Source organism: Piliocolobus tephrosceles, chromosome 6, assembly GCF_002776525.5.
Source record: "Piliocolobus tephrosceles isolate RC106 chromosome 6, ASM277652v3, whole genome shotgun sequence".
NCBI classification, from domain to species: domain Eukaryota; kingdom Metazoa; phylum Chordata; class Mammalia; order Primates; family Cercopithecidae; genus Piliocolobus; species Piliocolobus tephrosceles.
The window spans coordinates 154161577-154183407 of record NC_045439.1 but is presented as its reverse complement, the minus strand read 5'-3'; the positions used below and the strand labels follow the sequence as shown (position 1 = coordinate 154183407).

At 42.9% G+C, this 21831-nt stretch overlaps 2 protein-coding genes across 2 annotated transcripts in view; one reads left to right on the top strand and one right to left on the bottom strand.

The window, feature by feature from the left end:
- Positions 1-55: 55 nt before the first annotated feature.
- Positions 56-2331, top strand: PGBD4 (piggyBac transposable element derived 4). The gene has a single exon (XM_023230249.1). The coding sequence runs from the start codon at positions 562-564 to the stop codon at positions 2317-2319; it is 1758 nt and encodes a 585-aa protein (XP_023086017.1). The 5' UTR covers positions 56-561; the 3' UTR covers positions 2320-2331.
- Positions 2332-15085: 12754 nt separating this feature from the next.
- The window catches only part of KATNBL1 (katanin regulatory subunit B1 like 1), a 90388-nt gene continuing 83642 nt past the window's right edge, over positions 15086-21831 (bottom strand). The window contains exons 10-11 of the mRNA XM_023230222.2: positions 16031-16132; positions 15086-15247 (exon numbers count right to left, since the gene is read on the bottom strand). Coding sequence (XP_023085990.1) covers positions 16055-16132 — 78 coding nt within the window. The 3' untranslated portion in view covers positions 15086-15247; positions 16031-16054. The remainder of the gene's footprint in view (positions 15248-16030; positions 16133-21831) is intronic.

The window sequence follows — 21831 nt, the reverse complement described above, 5'->3', positions numbered from 1 at the left end:
GTCATAAGCTGTGGGATCCAACCAGAGGGAAGAAATCATGGCCGATCGACTAGCGAGGCGGAAGTAAGGCGGAAGTACTGCCCTAAACTCCCGGCACTCTGGATTGGAAGTCGGCGCACAGAGTGTGTGTCAAGTGCCCATGAGGTGAAAGTCAAGTGTGTGTTGCTGTGGCAGCCACGGAGGCCAAGGACCTCACGGGAGTAAAAGATGACGAGACTGGCTCCGGGAGAAACACCATCCAGAAAAGACCTTTCAAAAAACTTCTAGAGACTCCCCAAGACGTATGAGATGAAAGGCTTCTGTGTGCGTTTAACCCATTTCTCCTTAGCCCCTTGATTACGCGCTGCTGTGCCGGCGACTGCAGCGTTTATGCCGCGATAACTCGTGGATTACAGTCCCAACCTTACTCCCAAAGTTTGCCACGAAATATCTCGCTTCTGTTATTTTCGCATGGTTCTGGTGTATTGACTTTTGAAACAAAAGACATCATTCTGTTTATAGCATTCTGTTTTTAGTAGTGGTATTTCCATTTACAAAATATAGTAATTCTCGATCGCCGAAATGTCAAATCCTAGAAAACGCAGCATTCCTATGCGTGATGGTAATACCGGTCTCGAACAGTTGCTGGCCGAAGATTCATTTGATGAATCTGATTTTTCGGAAATAGACGATTCCGATACTTTTTCGGATAGTGCTTTAGAAGACGATAAGATCAGGCCTCTGTCCCATTTAGAATCTGATGGAAAGAGCTCTATATCATCTGACTCAGGGCGCTCTATGAAATGGTCAGCTCGTGCTATGATTCCACGTCAAAGGTATGACTTTACCGGCACACCTGGCAGAAAAGTCGATGTCAGTGATATCACTGACCCATTGCAGTATTTTGAACTGTTTTTTACTGAGGAATTAGTTTCAAAAATTACTAGAGAAACAAATGCCCAAGCTGCCTTGTTGGCTTCAAAGCCACCGGGTCCGAAAGGATTTTCGCGAATGGATAAATGGAAAGACACTGACAATGACGAGCTCAAAGTCTTTTTTGCAGTAATGTTACTGCAAGGTATTGTGCAGAAACCTGAGCTGGAGATGTTTTGGTCAACAAGGCCTCTTTTGGATACACCTTATCTCAGGCAAATTATGACTGGTGAAAGATTTTTACTTTTGTTTCGGTGCCTGCATTTTGTCAACAATTCTTCTATATCTGCTGGTCAATCAAAGGCCCATATTTCATTGCAGAAGATCAAACCTGTGTTCGACTTTCTTGTAAATAAATATTCAACTGTATATACTCCAAACAGAAACATTGCAGTTGATGAATCACTGATGCTGTTCAAGGGGCCGTTAGCTATGAAGCAGTACGTCCCGACAAAACGAGTACGATTTGGTCTGAAGCTATATGTACTTTGTGAAAGTCAATCTGGTTACGTGTGGAATGCGCTTGTTCACACAGGGCCTGGTATGAATTTGAAAGATTCAGCCGATGGCCTGAAATCATCGCGCATTGTTCTTACCTTGGTCAATGACCTTCTTGGCCAAGGGTATTGTGTCTTCCTTGATAACTTTAATATATCTCCCATGCTTTTCAGAGAATTACATCAAAATAGGACTGATGCAGTTGGGACAGCTCGTCTGAACAGAAAACAGATTCCAAATGATCTGAAAAAAAGGATTGCAAAGGGGACGACTGTAGCCAGATTCTGTGGTGAACTGATGGCACTGAAATGGTGTGATGGGAAGGAGGTGACAATGTTGTCAACATTCCACAACGATACTGTGATTGAAGTAAACAACAGAAATGGAAAGAAAACTAAAAAGCCACGTGTCATTGTGGATTATAACGAGAATATGGGAGCGGTGGACTCGGCTGATCAGATGCTTACTTCTTATCCATCTGAGCGCAAAAGACACAAGGTTTGGTATAAGAAATTCTTTCACCACCTTCTACACATTACAGTGCTGAACTCCTACATCCTGTTCAAGAAGGACAATCCTGAGCACGCTATGAGCCATATAAACTTCAGACTGGTATTGATTGAAAGAATGCTGGAAAAGCATCACAAGCCAGGGCAGCAACATCTTCGAGGTCGTCCGTGCTCTGATGATGTCACACCTCTTCGTCTGTCTGGAAGACATTTCCCCAAGAGCATACCACCAACGTCAGGGAAACAGAATCCAACTGGTCGCTGCAAAATTTGCTGCTCCCAATACGACAAGGATGGCAAAAAGATCCGGAAAGAAACACGCTATTTTTGTGCTGAATGTGATGTTCCGCTCTGTGTCGTTCCGTGCTTTGAAACTTACCACACGAAAAAAAATTATTAAGTACCGATCATCATATACATCTGTTCCATTAGGATTAGAGACAAGTGCTGTTTAGAAATAACTCCAAGATTGGGAGGCCGACCTGGATGGATCACCTGAGATCAGGAGTTCAAGACCAGCCTGGCTAACATGGTGAAACCCTGTCTCTACTAAAAATACAAAAATTAGCTGGGTGTGGTGGCACATGCCTGTAATCCAAGCTACTTGGGAGGCTGAGGCAGGAGAATTGCTCGAATCCATGAGGCAGAGTTTGCAGTGAACTGAGATCACACCACTGTACTCCAGCCTGGGTGACACAATGAGACTCAATCTCAAAAAAGAAAAAAAGAAATAACTCCAAGAACAGTTTTGTTGTCATTGTTTGTTTCTTTCATTTTGTTTTGTTTGAGATGGAGTTTCAGTCTTGTTGCCCAGGCTGGAGTGCGATGGCATGATCTCAGCTCACTGTAACCTCCACCTCCCAGGTTCAAGCGATTCCCCTGCCTCAGCCTCCCTAGTAGCTAGGATTACAGGCATGCGCCACCACGTCCACCTAATTTTGCATTTTTAGTAGAGACTGGGTTTATCCATGTTGGTCAGGCTAGTCTTGATCTCCTGACCTCAGGTGATCTGCCCGTCTGGGCCTCACAAAGTCCTGGGATTATAGGCGTGAGCCACCACGCCTAGCCCCAAGAACAGTTTTTATATTTTATTTTCACATTGAAAGTCAGTCAGATTTGCTTCAGCCTCAAAGAGGGTGTTTATGTAAAATTAAATGAGTGCAGGCAGCGAGCTACACTTTTTTTTTTTTCCTAAATAGGAAATGGGAAGGAGATACTGTCTCTGAACAAAAATAGCTGGAGAAACATGTAACTGTTAACTAAGGGTTGCCTCTAGTGAAAAGGGTTGGAAGACAATTTATGTGATGCTACACTATTCTTCCTGTCATGATTGCTTTACTGTGAACATAACAAGGTTGTACTGGGGAGGAGAGCAGGGGTTGATTGCTGTCAATGTTGACTGCCAAGATTTCAGACATCATTTGCTCCAGTCCTTTCGTTTTCTTTATGGTGGAAAGTAAAGTGACTTGCCCAAGATCTTTGTTGGCCATAAACATCGCTGTCTTTACTACAGATTCCTATTGAAGGCAATGCATGTTTTAGCCTTGTGCACTCTTAGAGTTAGCATCCTGAGAAAGAGTAACAGCAATTGAAAAAAGAGATTCAAGAGCCAAGTACTCAGCCCTGGCAGGGGATAGGGACGTGATGCCCAGAGCCACCCCTATACTCCAGTCTCCCTGGCTTCAGCTACTGCAGCCCTGGGGTACTTGCCCTCGTCTTTTTGCTGAAGATAGTTATTTCTTCATATTTGATCACTGGAAGGATCAGTACTGCTCAGAAAAAAAAAAAAAAAAAATGAAAAAAACCCACACACACACATTTGACTTTCTTGTCCGCCAAATAAATCTCTTATTTGCTAGGGAACTGGTAGTTCAGGCTCAAGAAGTGTATGGAGAAGGTTTATTTTCAATCTTTTTACTTTAAAATATGCCTTAGTTTTTGAATAGATAAGACATTCAAGTTTAAGAAAGTAAAAGTCAGTTCAGAAGCGAGAAAGGAAAGATCAGTGTTGATTTTAATCAGACTGTGATGTACCTACTAGACACAGACAGGGCCAGTGGCAAGGCCATCAGAAAACTTTTTCCCAAGGCCACACCACACCTGCAGAATACCTAACAACCTTCTTCTTTTCAGTGATTACCACTTTCTTACCAATGACTTTGCTTTGTTCCTCGTGCCTCCGAACAGATTGCTGAGATACCCAATCCAGAGCCAATCTTGGCTTCCCTAGACTCTCCTCAATAATTCAACAGAAGCCCAAATCTTGTAAAAGTTCCTTTCTGGGCCGGGCGCGGTGGCTCACGCCTGTAATCCCAGCATTTTGGGAGGCCGAGGCGGGTGAATCACGAGGTCAGGAGTTTGAGATCAGCCTGGCTAACATGGTGAAACCCTGTCTCTACTAAAAATACAAAAAAAAAAAAAAAAAAAAATTAGCTGGGCATAGTGGCAGGTGCCTGTAATCCCAGCTACTCAGGAGGCTGAGGCAGGAGAATCGCTTGCACCTGGGATGTGGAGGTTGCAGTGAGCCGAGATCGCACCACTGCACTCCAGCCCTGGCAACAGAGGGAGGCTCCTTCTCAAAAAATAAAAAAGTTTCTTTCTGTTCCCTCTTACTGTTATATCTTTGGTTTCTCTGGTGTGGAGTCTTCCTTACAGCAGCAAGCTCAGAAACTTAACTTGACTGCAGGTGTGTTCCTTGTGGTCTTTATCTGATGATAGACTTCGTCACATGGTACAATATTCAAAAGGTATGAGTATACAAAAAAAAAAATTCCCACCTACTTCTCTCCCTGGTCACCTAATTCTCAAGAGGCAATCAGGGTTGCCATTTTCCTGAGTATTCTTCCAAAGATAGTCAACTGTCTACAGAAAAAATATATACATTAAAAACAAGGCCAGGCACAGTGGCATACCTGTATTCCCAGCTACTCAGGAGGTTGAGGCAGGAGGATCAGTTGAGGCCAGGAAAGCCAGGAGTTTGAAGCTGCAGTGTGCTATGATAGCAGGCCCGTGAATACCCATTGCACTCCATCCTGGGCAACAGGACCTGTCTCTAAAAAAAAAAAAAAAAAAGACAAAAAAATACTTGTAGATTTTTTTGTTAAAAGAAAAAAAATCCATACATGCATATTTATGTATATACATAGTATGCTACCAGTTGTGTGGAAAAAAGGGGCAAAATATATATTTATTTAACTTATATACAGATAACATTCTAGAAATAAAATTATTGTTTAATATAAAATACACTAATATATAATAATGTATTACCTAACATATGATTATGTATAACTGTAATGTGCACTGTGGTTTACATATATATTTCCACAGCATGCTATAAATGCAATTCTGCACTTTGCTCTTTTTACTTATCTTGGAAATCATCCTTTATTAGTACATACAGAGCTTCATAATTCCTTTTTACAGCTGTAAAATGTCCCAGCTTATGGACGGACTGATTCTCTATCAAGCAACATTAAGATTGTGGCCTATTTTACTATTCCTGATTTTGCTGAAGTGAATTTATTTTGCCATGTGATTTCCACAGGTGTATATATGTAGCATAATTAGTACTAGTAGAAAGTAGAATTGCTAAATCAAAGAGTATGTGCCTTTGTAATTTTGATGATATTGTGAAATCTTCTTCCACAGAAGTTGTTGCAACTTTCACTCTCACCAGCAATGTGTAAGATAACGTGCTCCTCCATACCCTCACCAATAATGAGCTATCAAATGTTATTTTTGCCAAGGAAATAAATTAAAAGTGATATCTCAGTTTTTGTTTGTTTGTTTTTTGAGACAGAGTTTCACTCTTTGTTGCCCAGGCTGGAGTGCAGTGGCGTGATCTCGGCTCACTGTAACTTCCGCCTCCCTGGTTCAAGCGATTCTCCTGCCTCAGCCTCCCAAGTAGCCTGGATTACAGGCACCCACCACCACACCCAGTTAATTTTTATATTTTTAGTAGAGATGGGGTTTCACTATGTTGGGCAGGCTGATCTCGAACTCCTGACCTCAGGTGGGCCACCTGCCTCGGCCTCCCAAAGTGCTGGGATTACAGGCGTGAGCCACCATGCTTGGCCCTTCTTGTTTGTTTTGAGACAGAGTCTCACTCTGTCAGCCAGGCTGAAGTGCAGTGGCGCCATCTTGGCTCACCGCAGCCTCTGTCTCCCGGGCTCAAGCAATTCTCCTGCCTCAGCTTCCCGGGTAGCTAGGATTACAGATGTGTGCCACCACACCCAGCTAATTTTTGTACTTTTAGTAGAGATGGGGTTTAACCATGTTGGCCAGGCTGGTCTCGAACTCCTGACCTCAGGTGATCTGCCTGCCTTGACCTCCCAAAGTGCTGAGATTACAGGTGTGAGCCACCAGGCCGGGCCTCCTCTTGGTTTTTTAATCCCTCTTCAGCCATATGGTGAATTAAATCTAAGTTGTATTGTAGGATTAATGGAGAGCAGCTAAAGAGGAATACAGCCACGTGTTCAGCCAATGATAGTTATGATGAAGAATAAAAGGCTCAAAATCCTGATTTTAAAATTCCAAATGCTGATTTTAAAATCAGTACATGTTGAGCTGAGCCCTGAGACAGGCCTTTGTTTCAGTCCCAACCAGAGCAGAAGTAAGCATTTTTGGAACCATAGGAAAAAGATTATTTGAGAAATAATGGAATGGGACAAAAGATTATAATGTGCTACAGCTCTCTGATCATTACACTTTCTAAACTATGAATACAATTTTACCTTTCATAAATGATTTCATAAATTGCAAAATTTAGAAATAATGCTGAAATAAAAACAGCTTCATCCCAAGTTTCCTGATTTTTTTTTTTCTGTACATGTTTGATGACCCTTCTTTGATGGTGGTATCTTAGACACTTGTTCAGTTTCTTTTTTTTTTTTCTTTTGAGGCAGAGTTTCACTCTGTCGCCTAGGCTGGAGTGCAATGGCATGATCTCGGCTCACTGCAACCTCCACTTCATGGTTCAAATGATTCTCTTGCCTCAGCCTCTCAGGTAGCTGGGACTACAGATGCCCACCACCACGCCTGGCTAATTTTTTGTATTTTTAGTAGAGACAGGCTTTCGTCATGTTGGCCAGGCTGATCTTGAACTCCTGACCTCCGGTGATCCACCCTCCTCGGTCTCCTAACGTGCTGGGATTACAGGCGTGAGCCACCACGCCCGGCCTTGACACTTGTTCAGTTTGACTAACAGGTAATCAGTGCTCATCCTAATACCCGCCGTAGGAGCTGGGAAGTGTACTTTTCAGTGGGACAAAAGGTGGAAGAGGACCAGCAGTGAACAGTAACTGAGGTCTCTGTAGCCCCATTTCTGCCTTCCTTTCTTCCCTTCCCTTATTGTCACTCATACTAAATTATCCAATGCTTCAAACTCCTCACATGCCAGGCTTATACCTCTATAGGCATCACATGGAGAAGAAAAGCATGAGTAGTGTTTTCAGGTAGTGCAAAATTCTGTTATCTCTACTATTTTCCAGGTAGCCAGAGGAATTGTATAAGATTCAACTCCAAATTACATGTTTTCCCGTAATGTAGCCCTTGGACTCATGCTTTATAAAATAAACTATAATCATAATAAAATATTTTAGAAAGATTTTGTGCTAGACTGGCTCGGTTTGTCCAGTCAGATCACTTTTTTTTTTTTTTTTATGGAGTCTCGCTCTGTTGCCAGGCTGGAGTGCAGTGGTGTGATCTCAGCTCACTGCAGCCTCCGCCTCCCGGGTTCAAGCGATTCTCCTGCCTCAGCCTCCCAAGTAGTTGGGACTACAGGTGTGTGCCACCACACCCAGCTAATTTTTGTGTTTTTAGTAGAGACGGGATTTCACCATGTTGGCCAGGATGGTCTCGATCTCTTGACCTTGTGATCCACCTGCCTCAGCCTTCCAAAGTGCTGGGATTACAGGTGTGAGCCACAGCACCCGGCCCAGCCAGATCACTTTCTACTCTTACCCTGCTTTGTGACCTGGAAGGGTGGACCTTTAAGGGCTGCAAAAATTCAGTTCCATTTCCTTCTGGCTTCCTGTTGGGTTCAGCCAATGGGAGCTATCAGTAACACATCCCTTGCAGTTTCTCTTAACGCTCCCAGTACTTCAACAATTTTAATGAAGGGATAGTTTACGATCGCCCCTTTTGAGTGTTTCCTTTCTTTCCTGCCAAGACCCTGACCCATATGTATTTCAAGTAGAACTACATATGTTTATTATTGCAAATAGTGTTAAAGTCAGAAGTGATCAGTTTACTATCCAAGCCATTCACTTTTCTGCCTTTTCTTTTTTTACTGCCTAGCTCTTGACTTCACATCATGGCCACAAGGGGGTGAACAAAGATAGGGACAGAAACAAATCTCAAAACCCATGCTTTAGGAATTTTTATAAATGTTCGATTATACCAACAGAAGTTAACTGGGGTTTACAGGTAATGTTTCTTTTTTATTCAGTGTTCTTTTTAAGTTTCTGTTTTTGGCAACATTTTTATAGTCAGGGAAGTGTAAAGCTATTTTTCAAAATAAAAGGGGAAGTAAACTTGCTAAAAATATATAATAGAATTTACTTTGACCTCTTAAAGTTGGAATCTGTGAAGAAACAGTTATCATCTTTATCTGGACTTTTCATGATCATTTAAAGCAACATCTTCGGGGACAGTTTCGGCATTTCCCCCTCTCTTTCAGTATTCTGCTTGTCGGCACTGATGTAATGGTGCTTTTTAAACTATTCTGCACACACTGGCTATCTATTTACATGTAAGAGTTAGTCAGTTATAAGGTATGACTACAAAGTAACCAGGATTATACCTTTAGCCATTTCTCTTTTATATTTAAATCAATGGGTTTGGGTGTTTTTTTTTTAAATAGAGTAACACTAGCAGAATGCTTGGGAAACTTCAGCTGTGCTAATCTCCAGATACCCCATTTACTTTAAGTGATTTTTGAGCTTTAAGTTTTCAAATCTCATTTACTTCAAGTAGACTAGCTAATCTTTTTCACTCCAGTAAACTGGAGCCAATTCCCATAATATTTTTAAATGCTTGTCATCCACTAGGACTGTGGATTTGGCTTTCTGAAGTTCCCTATGAAGTCCTCTGAAATCGGATGGATCATCCATCATTCTCAGAGGGAGTTCAAGATGAATCCTAACTTGTCTCAGTGTCCTGCAAAAATAAATTATAATGGAAGGATTTCACATTCCTCATTTTACTCTAAATTCTCATCCCTTCCACCGAAATTCAGTGAAAAACATAAGTAAAATAAATTGTGAAAGTGTGAAGATATGCTAAATAACTTATAAACATGAAAAGGAGGCAATCATCTTTGATATTAAGAAATGTTATAAAATTGTAAACATCCCAAGATATTCTAAAGTGCTTTGTAAATGCTAAACTGTAAATATTGTTAGTTACTGTAATTGAACAAGAGTAACTAAGAAGTGAAAGCGTTAGGGGGAAGGAGTTATGTTGCACTGACTATGCTTTGTGCTTTTAGGCTCTGCTGGCCTGGTGAACCCCGCTTCTCAAATGGCCTGTGGTGCAGGTATGGAGATGTTCAATGCACTATGAGGGACACAGGCTAAAGGACTGGCTCTAAGACCAGTCACAGAACTTAAGCACAGTAAACTCCAGCTCCACACACGACATCCTAAGCCCTCCTTGTATAGTCTCTGTGTGGCTGCCTCACATGCCAGCCCTTATAAAGCGTTAGTGCTCTATTTATATCTCTACATAATCAATGCAAAAGCTGAATCTCCTTCATGCCTCTATTAGGGTTTTACTTAAAAAAAAAAAAAGCTGTGGGCTGGGCACAGTGGCACACACCTGTAATCCCAGCACTTTCCGAAGCCCAGGCAGGTGATTGCCTGAGCTCAGGAGTTCGAGACTAGCCTGGCCAACATGGTGAAACCCTGTCTCCACTGAAAATACAAAAATTAGCCGGGCATGGTGGCACACCACTGTAATCCCAGCTACATGCGAGGCTGAGGCAGGAGAATCACTTGAACCCAGGAGGTAGAGGCTGTAGTGAGCTAAGATGCCCCGTCGCCCTCCAGCTGGGCAACAGAGCGAGACCTTGTCTCAAAAAAATAAATAAAAATTTACTATCATCAATGTGCAAATTGGCGGATGATAAAATTTAACCATCTCAACTATTTTTTATTTATTGGGGGTTGGGGGATGGTGTCTCATTCTGTTGCCCAGGCTGGAGTGCAGTGGCGCGATCTCTGCTCACTGCAACCTCCACCTCTCAGGTTCAAGCGATTCTCCTGCCTCAGCCTCCCAAGTAGGTGGGATTATAGGCACGCACCACCACGCCTGGCTAATTTTTGTATTTTTAGTAGAGACGGAGTTTCACCATGTTGGCCAGGATGGTCTCAATCTCCTGACCTCTTGATCCGCCTGCCTCGGCCTCCCAAAGTGCTGGGATTACAGGCATGAGCCACCGCACCCGGCCTACCATCTTACCATCTCAACCTTCTTTTTGTTTTTTTTTTTTGTTTTGTTTTGTTTTTTTGAGACAGAGCCTTCCTCTGTCGCCCATGCTGGAGTTCAGTGGTGCGATCTCAGCTCAAATCATTTCTCAGCTCAAATCATTTCTAAATTCATTGTCATGAAGCTTTCCCCATATGTTTTCTTCTAAGAATTTTGTAGTTTTCTTATTGTCTTTTTATGACTACCTTTTCTGCATTTGTTGGGAGATTTCTCTGCTTCTTGTGGGATCTAGACTACTCATGTCCTGTGGGTAGAGTTGTTGGTCAAGGATGTGTTTGTTTACTCAATCATGCTGACAGAGGCAGGAGGCAGATAAACTCTGGGCAGACAGAGGCGGGTCCCTGGCAAAACCCCACTTTTGAGCTCAAAAGCCTGAAACCCATGGCCCAAAGTGAGAACCTCCACCCCTGTGTGCCCGTTCTCTCTCAGCTGGTTCTTTCTGAACAACGTCTTTTTACTAATTTAATGCTGCCTTTTCCAAAACCACCTCCTGCCTGTCCCACACGCTGTCCTGTGCCTGTAAAGATCCCAGACTCAGCCAGTAGAGAAGAGAAGCAGCTGATGTCAGGGAGAGGTAACCTGACTTCAAAGATGACAGCTGGACGTTGGAAAGAGGAAACTTGACTTCGGAAGAGAGAGGTAGAGAGATCACTTGGCTTTAGGGGAGAGCAACCTGCCCTTCCCATCCCTTTCCAGCTCTCCTCTTTGCTAAGAGCTGCTTTTGTTGCTCAATAAAATTCTCTGCATTTGCCATCCTTCAGTTCGTCTGTGTGACCTCATTCCCCCTGGGCACTGGACAAGAATTCAGGATGCACCAAGTGCGGGTAGCTGAAAAGGCTGTCACGCTGGCCCTTTGCCCTCGCTGGTGAAGGGCAGCCACCCCACTCAATGAGGCAAAATGCCTACTGAGCTGATAACACACTGCTGTTTGTGGATGGCAGAGCTAAGCAAGCATCGTAACCCCCCTCTAAGGCCTTGGGGTCACAGGCACTCCCACCTGGATACTGCTGTGGGGCCTGCAAGTTCACTTCTGCCAGCACTAAAGCAGTGGGCTGCTTCCTGCACTCACTCTCCTATGCACTCCCTCCAGCAAGGGGTGGAACATGGTTGCGGACCCTAGCAAACAGAGTTTGCTCCTGCTGGTGCTGAAGTGACCGGCTGATTCCCACACTCCTTTGCTCATGTGCGCCAGCCAGCAAGGGCCTGAGCAGAGTGGGCTGAGTAAATGGGGGACCCCTGTCATGAGTTCTACAAAGGGGTCAAGAAAATCTAGTGGCCGGGCGTGGTGGCTCAAGCCTGTAATCCCAGCACTTTGGGAGGCCAAGACGGGCAGATCACGAGGTCAGGAGATCGAGACCATCCTGGCTAACACGGTTAAACCCCGTCTCTACTAAAAAACACAAAAAACCAGCCGGGCGAGGTGGCGGGCGCCTGTAGTCCCAGCTACTTGGGAGGCTGAGGCAGGAGAATGGCGTAAACCCGGGAGGCGGAGCTTGCAGTGAGCTGAGATCCGGCCACTGCACTCCAGCCTGGGCGACAGAGCGAGACTCCGTCTCAAAAAAAAAAAAAAGAAAAGAAAATCTATTGTATCGATATTGCTTTTGGAGCAGTCCTCTCCTTTATTTAATTTAATTAAATTGTTATTATTATTATTTGAGATGGAGTCTTGCTCTTTCACCCAGGCTGGAGTGCAGTGGTGTGATCTTGGCTCACTGCAACCTCTGCCTCCCAGGTTCAAGTGATTCTCCTGCCTCAGCCTCCCTAGTAGCTGGGATTACAGGCACACGTCACCGTGCCCTGCTAATTTTTGTATTTTTAGTAGAGACAGAGTTTCAATATGTTGGCCAGGCTGGTCTTGTACTCCTAACCTTAGGTGATCCACCTGCCTTGGCCTCCCAAAGTGCTGGGATTACAGACGTAAGCCACTGTGCCTGGCCAGTCTTCTCTTTTAGAATGGAGAATATTTTCCTAGGTACAGATTCTTCTAAAACTGACAGCACCTCTCGGTTTTCACATACATACATATCACCTGCGAATGTTGTAAAAAATGTACACTTTAATTAGGAAGGCCTGGATAGGGCCTGAGGTTCTTAATTTTTTTTTTTTTTTGAGACAGAGTTTCACTCTTGCCGCCCGGGGCAGAGTGCAATGGTGTGATCTCAGCTCACTGCAACTTCTGCCTCCTGGGTTCAAGCTATTCTCCTGCCTCAGTCTCCAGAGTAGCTGGGATTACAGGCATATGTCACCATGCCTGGCTAATTTTTTATTTTTAGTAGAGACAGGATTTCACCACGTTGGCCAGGTTAGTCTCAAACTCCTGACCTCAGGTGATCCGCCCGTCTTAGCCTCCCAAAGTGCCGGGATTATAGGCGTGAGCCGCCGCACCTGGCCCAAACAGGTCCTGCATTTCTAAGAAGCTCCTTCATGCTACTAGTGGATGGACCCACTTTAAGTAGGAAAGGAGGAGACCTGAGATTATGTACGGCCTTTAGTTCCTGGGTGGGCTATGAAGATCCTCCAGTCCAGATGCTAAAATATAAATTATTTTTCAGTTTTTATCATATGACAAGCAGCTCCATAAAGTTTCACATAGCACTACAGGATCTCATTCTTTTTATTCTCACAACAATGCTGTATGTTATGACTTACTAAGGATGTCAATTTGGTATTCATGAGCTAAATTAGCAGGGTGTGAGGGTTTACCACAGGACTAGTCACAATTTCGGGGGGTCCTAAGGACTTTTGCCTTTGTAGATCACTTTCCTTCATAAAAAAATTAAAAATTACATTTTATTACTGCACTGAGATAAGGATACAGGCAGATTCATTATTGTATATTCACTATTGTTTATTTATTTCTTATTTTAAAAGGAATTAAGACATTTTTGTGGAGCCCTGAAAGTATCATTGGCGCTAGGCCCTGTATCTCCTGTGCTTAATGTGAAAGCTGGCCTTGGTTTGTTGAAGACTCTAATTCAGAATTCTACGGGTAAGACTGGCAGCCATACAATACTTGGCAGATAGCTGAGCTCCCACAATTAATGGGCAGAGGCAGATAGTTGGAATTCCTGTGATTTTCAGACAGGATGCTGTCTGAAACTGGATCAGCAGTGTTATTGTGAGTTGGTCATAATTTTCCATTGCTGCTTTTGTTTGTTTGCTTGTTTTTTGAAACAGAGTTTTGCTCCCTTGCCCAGGCTGGAGTGCCGTGGCACGATCTAGGCTCACTGCAACCTCCACCCCCAGGTTCAAGCGATTCTCCTGCCTCAGCCTGCAGAGTAGCTGGGATTACAAGCACATGCCACCATGCCCAGCTAATTTTGTGTATTTTTAGTAGAGATGTGGTTTCACCATGTTGGCCAGGCTGGTCTTGAACTCCTGACCTCAAGTGATCCACCCACCTTGGCCTCCAAAGTGCTGGGATTACAGGCATGACCCACCACATCCTGCCTCTTCTTGTTTTTTAATTATAAAAACGGTATACTCTGTTAGTTTGTGTGGTCTTAACCCTAGAAAGTTTAATGATACAAATGGATACATTTTTGTCTATAATTTCCCAAAAGTCAGACTTTAACACAGGCACTACTGTAGTTCAAGTATCAATCATTCAGTCCCTTGTTGCTAAAGCAGATGTATACATATATAATTTCCACAGGGGTATTTTGTTAGTTGTCAGCACATGTCTGTAAGTTCATAGTCTTCTCTTATAAATACAAGTGACTCATATGTATGTTTCTTTTTGTACTTTGCTTTAAACCTGAAGAATCAACTTGAATCTAGATGTCATCAATGAGGGTAGGAGACTAGCTAGAACCAGATGCTAAAGAAGGGGTGGCAAAATATCTTGGATAGATGGGCTGAGAGTGACAAAAACAGATCACTACAGTTTCAGAAAAGAAGATTCATGACAGGACCAAATCTGGAAGCCTCAAGGGAAACAGGAAAATCCTGGCCTCTCATTCTACCTCAGGACAAAGGATATTGGAGAAGTGACTGTCTCCTGGGTGCATATCTCATAACTTTCATCATAAGTTATAATCAAACTGCAAATTCTCTTTATGCTAGTATATCACGGCATTTCCGTCTGTGATTAGCGTTTTCAGTGCTCAACCTGGCTGGTCTATCTGAATGGTCACAGTAGGGTCTGGCTTTTCCTCTAATATTCAGACTTATACCCAAATATACTTACAGCAAGGAAGGCCTACCAGGAAAATGCCCCTTCCCAATACTCCCCTGACTTGTTATCTTAGTTGCTGTCTGCATTTGATTCTAATTGAATGCAGAGCTTTGAAGGGTAAATGGCAATCATTTGGGCTGCTGGTTAGCAATGCATTTTCCCTTCTTTTCTTGGGCTCTAAGTCAAGTTCTGGTAAGGTGGTGAAAAAAAGTGTACATACCTCGAGGAACGAGTCTTAGGAGTTCTCGGGTAATGAGGACCCAAATGTTCTTTTTCTTCTTTCTTTTTCTTTTCTTTCTTTTTTTTTTTTTTTTTGGAGATGGAGTCTCTCCCTGTTGCCCAGGCTGGAGTGTAGTGGTGTGATCTCGGCTCCCAGCAACCTCCGCCTCCTGGGTTCAATCGATTCCTCTGCCTCAACCTCCCGAGTAGCTGGGACTACAGGCGCATGCCGCCACGCCCGGCTAATTTTTTAGTAGAGATAGGGTTTCACGGTGTTTCCCAGGCTGGTCTCGAACTCCTGAGCTCAGGCAATCTGCCCACCTTGGCCTCCCAAGGCGAGAGCCACTGTGCCGGGCCCAACTGTTCTTTTTCTTTCTAGCTTCAAAGGAGCAAGTGAATCACAGGAACCAGATGTACAATATATTTTTCATTTAGAAGATACCTGTTAACAACCACAGGGTTTTTAGAAAGTTCTGAACAACTCATAAACAAAGCAAATGACTTCTTAAACTTTATATCTGGTCACTACATGCTAATTATAATATAAATGGAACACTTAGAGTGCTTTGACAGAATATAAGATCACATTCCTTTTTCTGTCATTTGAGCCTCTATATTTAAACACCCAAGAAAAAAATGTTTCTATAAAGAATTACTAAAATTTATAAAGAAACAATACGAATCGTGAATTTAGTTTAAGTGCCATAATTTTTATTTTTTGAGATGGCGTCTGGCTCTGTCACCCAGGCTGGAGTGCAGTGGGTGATCTCATCTCACTGCAACCTCTGCCTTGGTGTTCAAGTGATTCTCCTGCTTCAGCCTGCCAAGTAGCTGCGACTACAGGCGTGCGCCCCCACGCCTGGCTACTTTTTGTATTTTTAGTAGAGACAGGTTTCACCATGTTGGCCAGGCTGGTCTTGAACTCCTGACCTCAAGTGATCCGCCTGCCTCAGCCTCCCAAAGTGCTGGGATTATAGGCGTGAGCCACTGCACCCAGCCTAAGTCCTATAATTACATGTGCAACTGTACAGAAAATAGCCTGACAGATGACCTGGCCATGGAATAAACATAGCTTACATCAGATAGTGAGGGCATCCTGTAAACTTCCAGAAAACTGCAATCGAGTCATCTTCTTGAGTAAAGGTTTTGGCTGATTTGATAAGAAGTTCTGATAAGAAGGTTTAAAAAAGGACTAATGTATGGAAGCTCTAGAGAAATAGATTACCTCTTATTATAAGGAAGAGCTAAGTCAGACAGAATAGATCATTCCAGGGGATGGCCAGGAATTTCTAGCAGGAATAAGCCACTCAGCCACTTGGTGGAGATGCTGTAAAACAGAATTCAAGTAACATATGGCTGTGCATGATCACTTTAATCTTGGGATTTTGTGGTTCTTTATTTGGAGTCTGAACAGTTGTTGTTTTAAACTGACTGAGAGTTTATTAATAGTGGTTGCAGAAAAACCACCATCATTTCTCACATGCCAAGTGAAAAAGATGAAACACATACAAAACAGAGTGCTAGCTGTTATCACTAATACACAATCTTTAAAAGAAAAAGTTTACTTTTAATTTTTGTGGGTACATAGTAGGTATATATATTTATGGGTTATATGAGATATTTTGATCCAGGCATGCAATGCATAATAATCACATCATGAAAAATGGGGTATCCATTCCTTTAAGCATTATCTTTGTGTTTCAAACATTCCAATTATACTCTTTGGTTTTTTTGTTTGTTTGTTTGTTTGTTTGAGACTGAGTCTTGCTCTGTCACCCAGGCTGGAGTGCAGTGGTGATCTCAGCTCACTGCAACCTTTGCCTCCTGGATTCAAGCGATTCTCCTGCCTCAGCCTCCTGAGTAGCTGGGATTACAAGGTGCCCACCGCCACACCTGGCTACTTTTTTTGTATTTTTAGTAGAGATGGGGTTTCACCATGTTGGCCAGGCTGGTCTCGAACTCCTGACTTCAGGTGATCCACCCGCCTCAGCCTCCCAAAGTGTTGGGATTACAGGCGTGAGCCACTGCACACGGCCACTCTTTTTTTTTTTTTTTTTTGAGACGGAGTCTCACCCTGTCGCCCAGGCTCGAGTGCAGTGACGCGATCTCGGCTCACTGCAAGCTCCACCTCCCGGGTTCACGCCATTCTCCTGCCTCAGCCTCCCAAGTAGCTGGGACTACAGGTGCCCGCCACCACACCCAGCTAATTTTTTGTATTTTTAGTAGAAACGGGGTTTCACCGTGTTAGCCAGGATGGTCTCGATCTCCTGACCTCGTGATCTGCCCACCTCGGCCTCCCAAAGTCTTTATTTTTAAATGTTAAATTGAATTATTGATTATAGTCTCAGTTTCGTGCTATCAAATACTACGTCTTATTCATTATTTCTATTTTTTTTGGTACCCATTAAACATTCCCACCACCCCCACAGTCCCTCACTGCCCTTCCCAGTCTCTAGTAACTATCCTTCTTTTCTCCATGTCCATGAGTTCAGTCGTGTTGATTTTTAGATCCCACAAGTGAGAACATGTGATGTTTGTCTTTCTGTGCCTGGCTTATTTCACTTAACACAATGACCCCCAGTTACACCCATGTTGTTGCAAATGACAGGATTCTTTTTGTGGCTGAATAATACTCCATTGTGTGTAAGTACCACATTTTCTTTTCTTTTTTTTTTTTGAGGCGGAGTCTCGCTCTGTCGCCCAGGCTGGAGTGCAGTGGCCGGATCTCAACTCACTGCAAGCTCCGCTTCCGGGGTTTAAGCCATTCTCCTGCCTCAGCCTCCCGAGGAGCTGGGACTACAGGCGCCCGCCACCTCGCCCGGCTAGTTTTTGTATTTTTGTTTTTTAGTAGAGACGGGGTTTCACCGTGTTAGCCAGGATGGTCTCGATCTCCTGACCTCGTGATCCGCCCGTCTTGGCCTCCCAAAGTGCTGGGATTACAGGCTTGAACCACCGCGCCGGCCAAGTGCCACATTTTCTTTATCCATTCATCTGTTGCTGCACACTTAGGTTGCTTCCAAATCTTGGTTATGATGAATAGAGCTGCAATAAACACGGGAGTGCAGGTATCTCCTCAATATACTGATTTCCTTTCTTTGGGGTATATACCCAGCGGTGGGATTGCTGGATCATATGGTAGCTCTATTTTTATTTTTATTTTTATTTTTATTTATTTTATTTTTTGAGATGGAGTCTCGCTCTGTCACCCGGGCTGGAGTGCAGTGGCCGGATCTCAGCTCACTGCAAGCTCCGCCTCCCGGGTTCCCGCCATTCTCCTGCCTCAGCCTCCCGAGTAGCTGGGACTACAGGCGCCCGCCACCTCGCCCGGCTAGTTTTTGTATTTTTTTTTTAGTAGAGACGGGGTTTCACTGTGTTAGCCAGGATGGTGTCGATCTCCTGACCTCGTGATCCGCCCGTCTCGGCCTTCCAAAGTGCTGGGATTACAGGCTTGAGCCACCGCGCCCAGCTATTTTTAATTTTTTGAGGAACTTCCAAACTGTCCTCCATAGTGGTTGTAGTAATTTACATTTCCACCAACAGTTAGAAGAGTTCCCTTTTCTCTACATACTCGCCAGCATTTGTTATTGCCTTTTGGATAAAAGCCATTTTAACTGGGGTGAGATTATTTCTCATTGTAGTTTTGATTTGCATTTCTGTCATCATCAGCGATGCTGAGCACTTTTTCATATGCCTGTTTGCCATTTGTATGTCTTCTTTTGAGAAATGTCTATTAAAATCTTTTGCCCAATCAGATTATTAAATTTTTTTCCCCATAGAGTTGTTTGAGCTCCTTATATATTCTGGTTATTAATCCCTTTTCAGATGGGTAATTTGCAAATATTTTCTCCCAATCTCTGGATTGTCTGTTCACTTTACTGATTGTTTCCTTCGCTGTGCAGAAGCTTTTTAACTTGATGTGATCCCATATGTCCCTTCCATTTTTCCTTTGGTTGCCAGTGCTTGCAGGGTATTACTAGAGAAATTTTTGCCCAGACCAATATCCAAAAGAGTTTCCCCAATTTTTTTTTTTTTTTTTTTTTTTTAGGGTCTCACTCTGTCACCCAGTGGTTTGATCTTGGCTCACTGCAACCTCCACCTCCTGGGCTCAAGCAATCCTCCCACCTCAGCCTCTTGAGGAGCTGGGACTACAGGCGCAAGCCACCACACCCAGCTAATTTTTTGTATTTTTTGTAGAGACAGGGTTTAGTCATGTTGCCCAGGCTGGTCTTGAACTTCTGAGCTCAAGGGATCACCTTGACCTCCCAAAGTGCTGAGTTTGCAGGCGTGAGCCACTGCACCTGGCCTCCCCAATGTCTTCTTGCAGTAGTTTAATAGTTTGAAGTCTTAGATTTAAGTATTTAATCCATTTTGATTTGATTTTTGTACACAGTGAGAGATATGGGTCTAGTTTCATTCTTCTGCATATGGATATCCAGTTTTCCCAGCACCATTTATTGAAGAGACTGTTTTCCCAGTGTATGTTATTGGCCCCTTTGCTGAAAATGAGTTCACTGTAGGTACGTGGATTTGTTTCTGTTTTTATGCCAGTACCATGCTCTTTTGATTACTACAGCTCTGTAGTATACTTTGAAGTCAGATAATGTGATTCCTCCAGTTTTATTCTTTTTGCTTAGTAAAACTTTGGCAATTTTGGGTCTTCTGTGATTCCACATATATTTTAGGATTTTTTTTTTTTCATTTCTGTGGATACAGAATCTTTCAATGAGAAAAAAATAAAAATTCAATGAGTACTATCACAATAGTAATAGTATAATTGTCAGATGTTGCCAACTGACAATTATACTATAAAATTAGACAAGATGATTATAATTTGTTAGTTATAATTTTGCTATTCCCAAACTTCCTTTGAGACCTTGACTAAACTGACAAACCGGAAAATTGTAATTCCTAAAACAACAACAAAACCCTACCACTCACAGATCTCAGTGATTCTCAAACTTATGTGTGTGTGAGAATCACCTGGGGAGCGTAATAAACATCAGATGCCTGGGCCCCACCCCTGGAGATTCTGACTCAGTTGGTCTGGAATGGGGCCCTGGGCAGTTCCATGTTTACAAGCTTGTCATGTCATTCTGATGTGCTGCAAATTTGAGAGCTGCTGGCCTATCTCAGGGAAATAGTATTTGTATTAAATAAGTAGTCTAGAAAACAAAGCATAGTGCTTCCTTTGTGGCTATCAGTCATTAGCAACTTTCCAGAAGCAGAAATTGTATGTTCATTTATCACAATACTAACACATTTCTGTCTAGCTTTGACTCAACAATTAAAATAGTGCAGGGGTTAAGAACACGCACACAGGCTTTGGGGTGAAACCAGGGTTTGAATCCTGGCTGTGTCAGTTACTAGCAGTGAGACCTTGTCCAAGTGGCTTCATGTTGAGCCTTAGTTTCTGCATTTGGAAAAAGGAACTAGAGTACTTATTTACCTCCCAGGGTTGTATGAGGATTAAATGAGAGAATGTAAATAAGGCACCTACCACAGCCATAGGCAAGTGAAAAGCAATCAATAAATGGCACTATCAGCCAGGCGCGGTGGCTCACACCTGTAATCCCAGCACTTTGGGAGGCCGAGGTGGGTGGATTACCTGAGGTCAGGAGTTCGAGACCAGCCTGGCCAACATGGTGAAACCCCCGTCTCTACTAAAAATACAAAAATTAGCCAGGCGTGGTGGCAGGTGCCTATAATCCCAGCTACTTGGGAGGCTTAGGCAGGAGAATCACTTGAACCCGGGAGGTGGAGGTTGCAGTGAGCTGAGATCGTACCATTACTCAGCCTGGGCAACAAGAGTGAAACCCTGTCTCAAAAAAAAAAAAAAAAAAAAAAAAGGAACTATTATTATGTTGACTAACTACTAGATGATTTCAGTGTGACTTTCCTGTGATTAATGCAGGATTAGAAACAGGATCAACTTAATATGAACATATTAAGCTTTCTGTGGCAATATATTTGTTCCAGAAAGGGTGAAACATACAAGTGTGTATATTATACACACTACAAACAAATGTTTTATCTATTTTAAAGTAAGTAATTATATTTAGTCTCTTTCATTCTTAATGTGTTTATATCATTTACTTGGAAAAATGCTTCCATATCATATAGGGAGATCATTTTACAGAAGAAAATGAATGGCATGAGATGGCCACCTGTTTCATATTCTAGGAGACACAGCAGTCACAAGCTATGTAAATAAAAGATTTAGGAGACTGGTTTTATATCCTAAACCAAAGTTATCCCTCAAAACCAGAATGCTTTAAAAAAAAAAAAAATTAGTCTTATGGTGATGAAGACACATGTCTATAGTACCAGACTGAAAAGTGGTAATAGTAATCAGCAAACAGCATTAACCATAGTTTTTTAGTTATAGTGCTCTGACCTATTACATTAAAATGAACAATTTTCAGATAAAGAATCTTCAACTACATTTCCAGTGGAGAAACTCAATTGCCCTATCCTAGACTTATGCAACTCTGGTTCTCAAAGGTCCTTAATTTTTATCTATAAGAACAACTTTTTATTTCCTACTTTATGATTCCAAATGGGTAAGGGTAGGGGTGAGGCGAGGACAGAAACATCCTAGACGTCAGCAGTAAAGTCTCTGAACAGAGGCGGACAGTGCTGATGATAGAGTCGCTCAGCTTCCCACTTTTGCCCTTCTGTGGGAGCTGGTCAGAGGCATAACCAATATGGTGAGGACAATGGCTTTCATGCAAGATCTACTGGCAGAGATCCTGATGAGCTGCTGGAGATCCCTGGGGTGTTATAATTATCAGCACACATCTATGGAACAATGCAACTGTGAAGTGTACTGTGCTGGCTACCAATACAGAGTAAGTACCTTACATTAATTCTGCAACAAAATATGCAGTCTTACAATTAATGATCCATGTGTGAAGGAGTGAATCCTAATGGCAGTAACAGAGGGTTTGCAGATATGCTGACAGCATGGCAGGGTCCTGTTACAGGAATTCTGTTACAGAATGAATCTTCTCTGGATAGAAAAACAGG

Bases quoted from the DNA above. Each gene is read 5' to 3' on its own strand.
- PGBD4 (XM_023230249.1), top strand. From the start codon at position 562: ATGTCAAATCCTAGAAAACGCAGCATTCCTATGCGTGATGGTAATACC.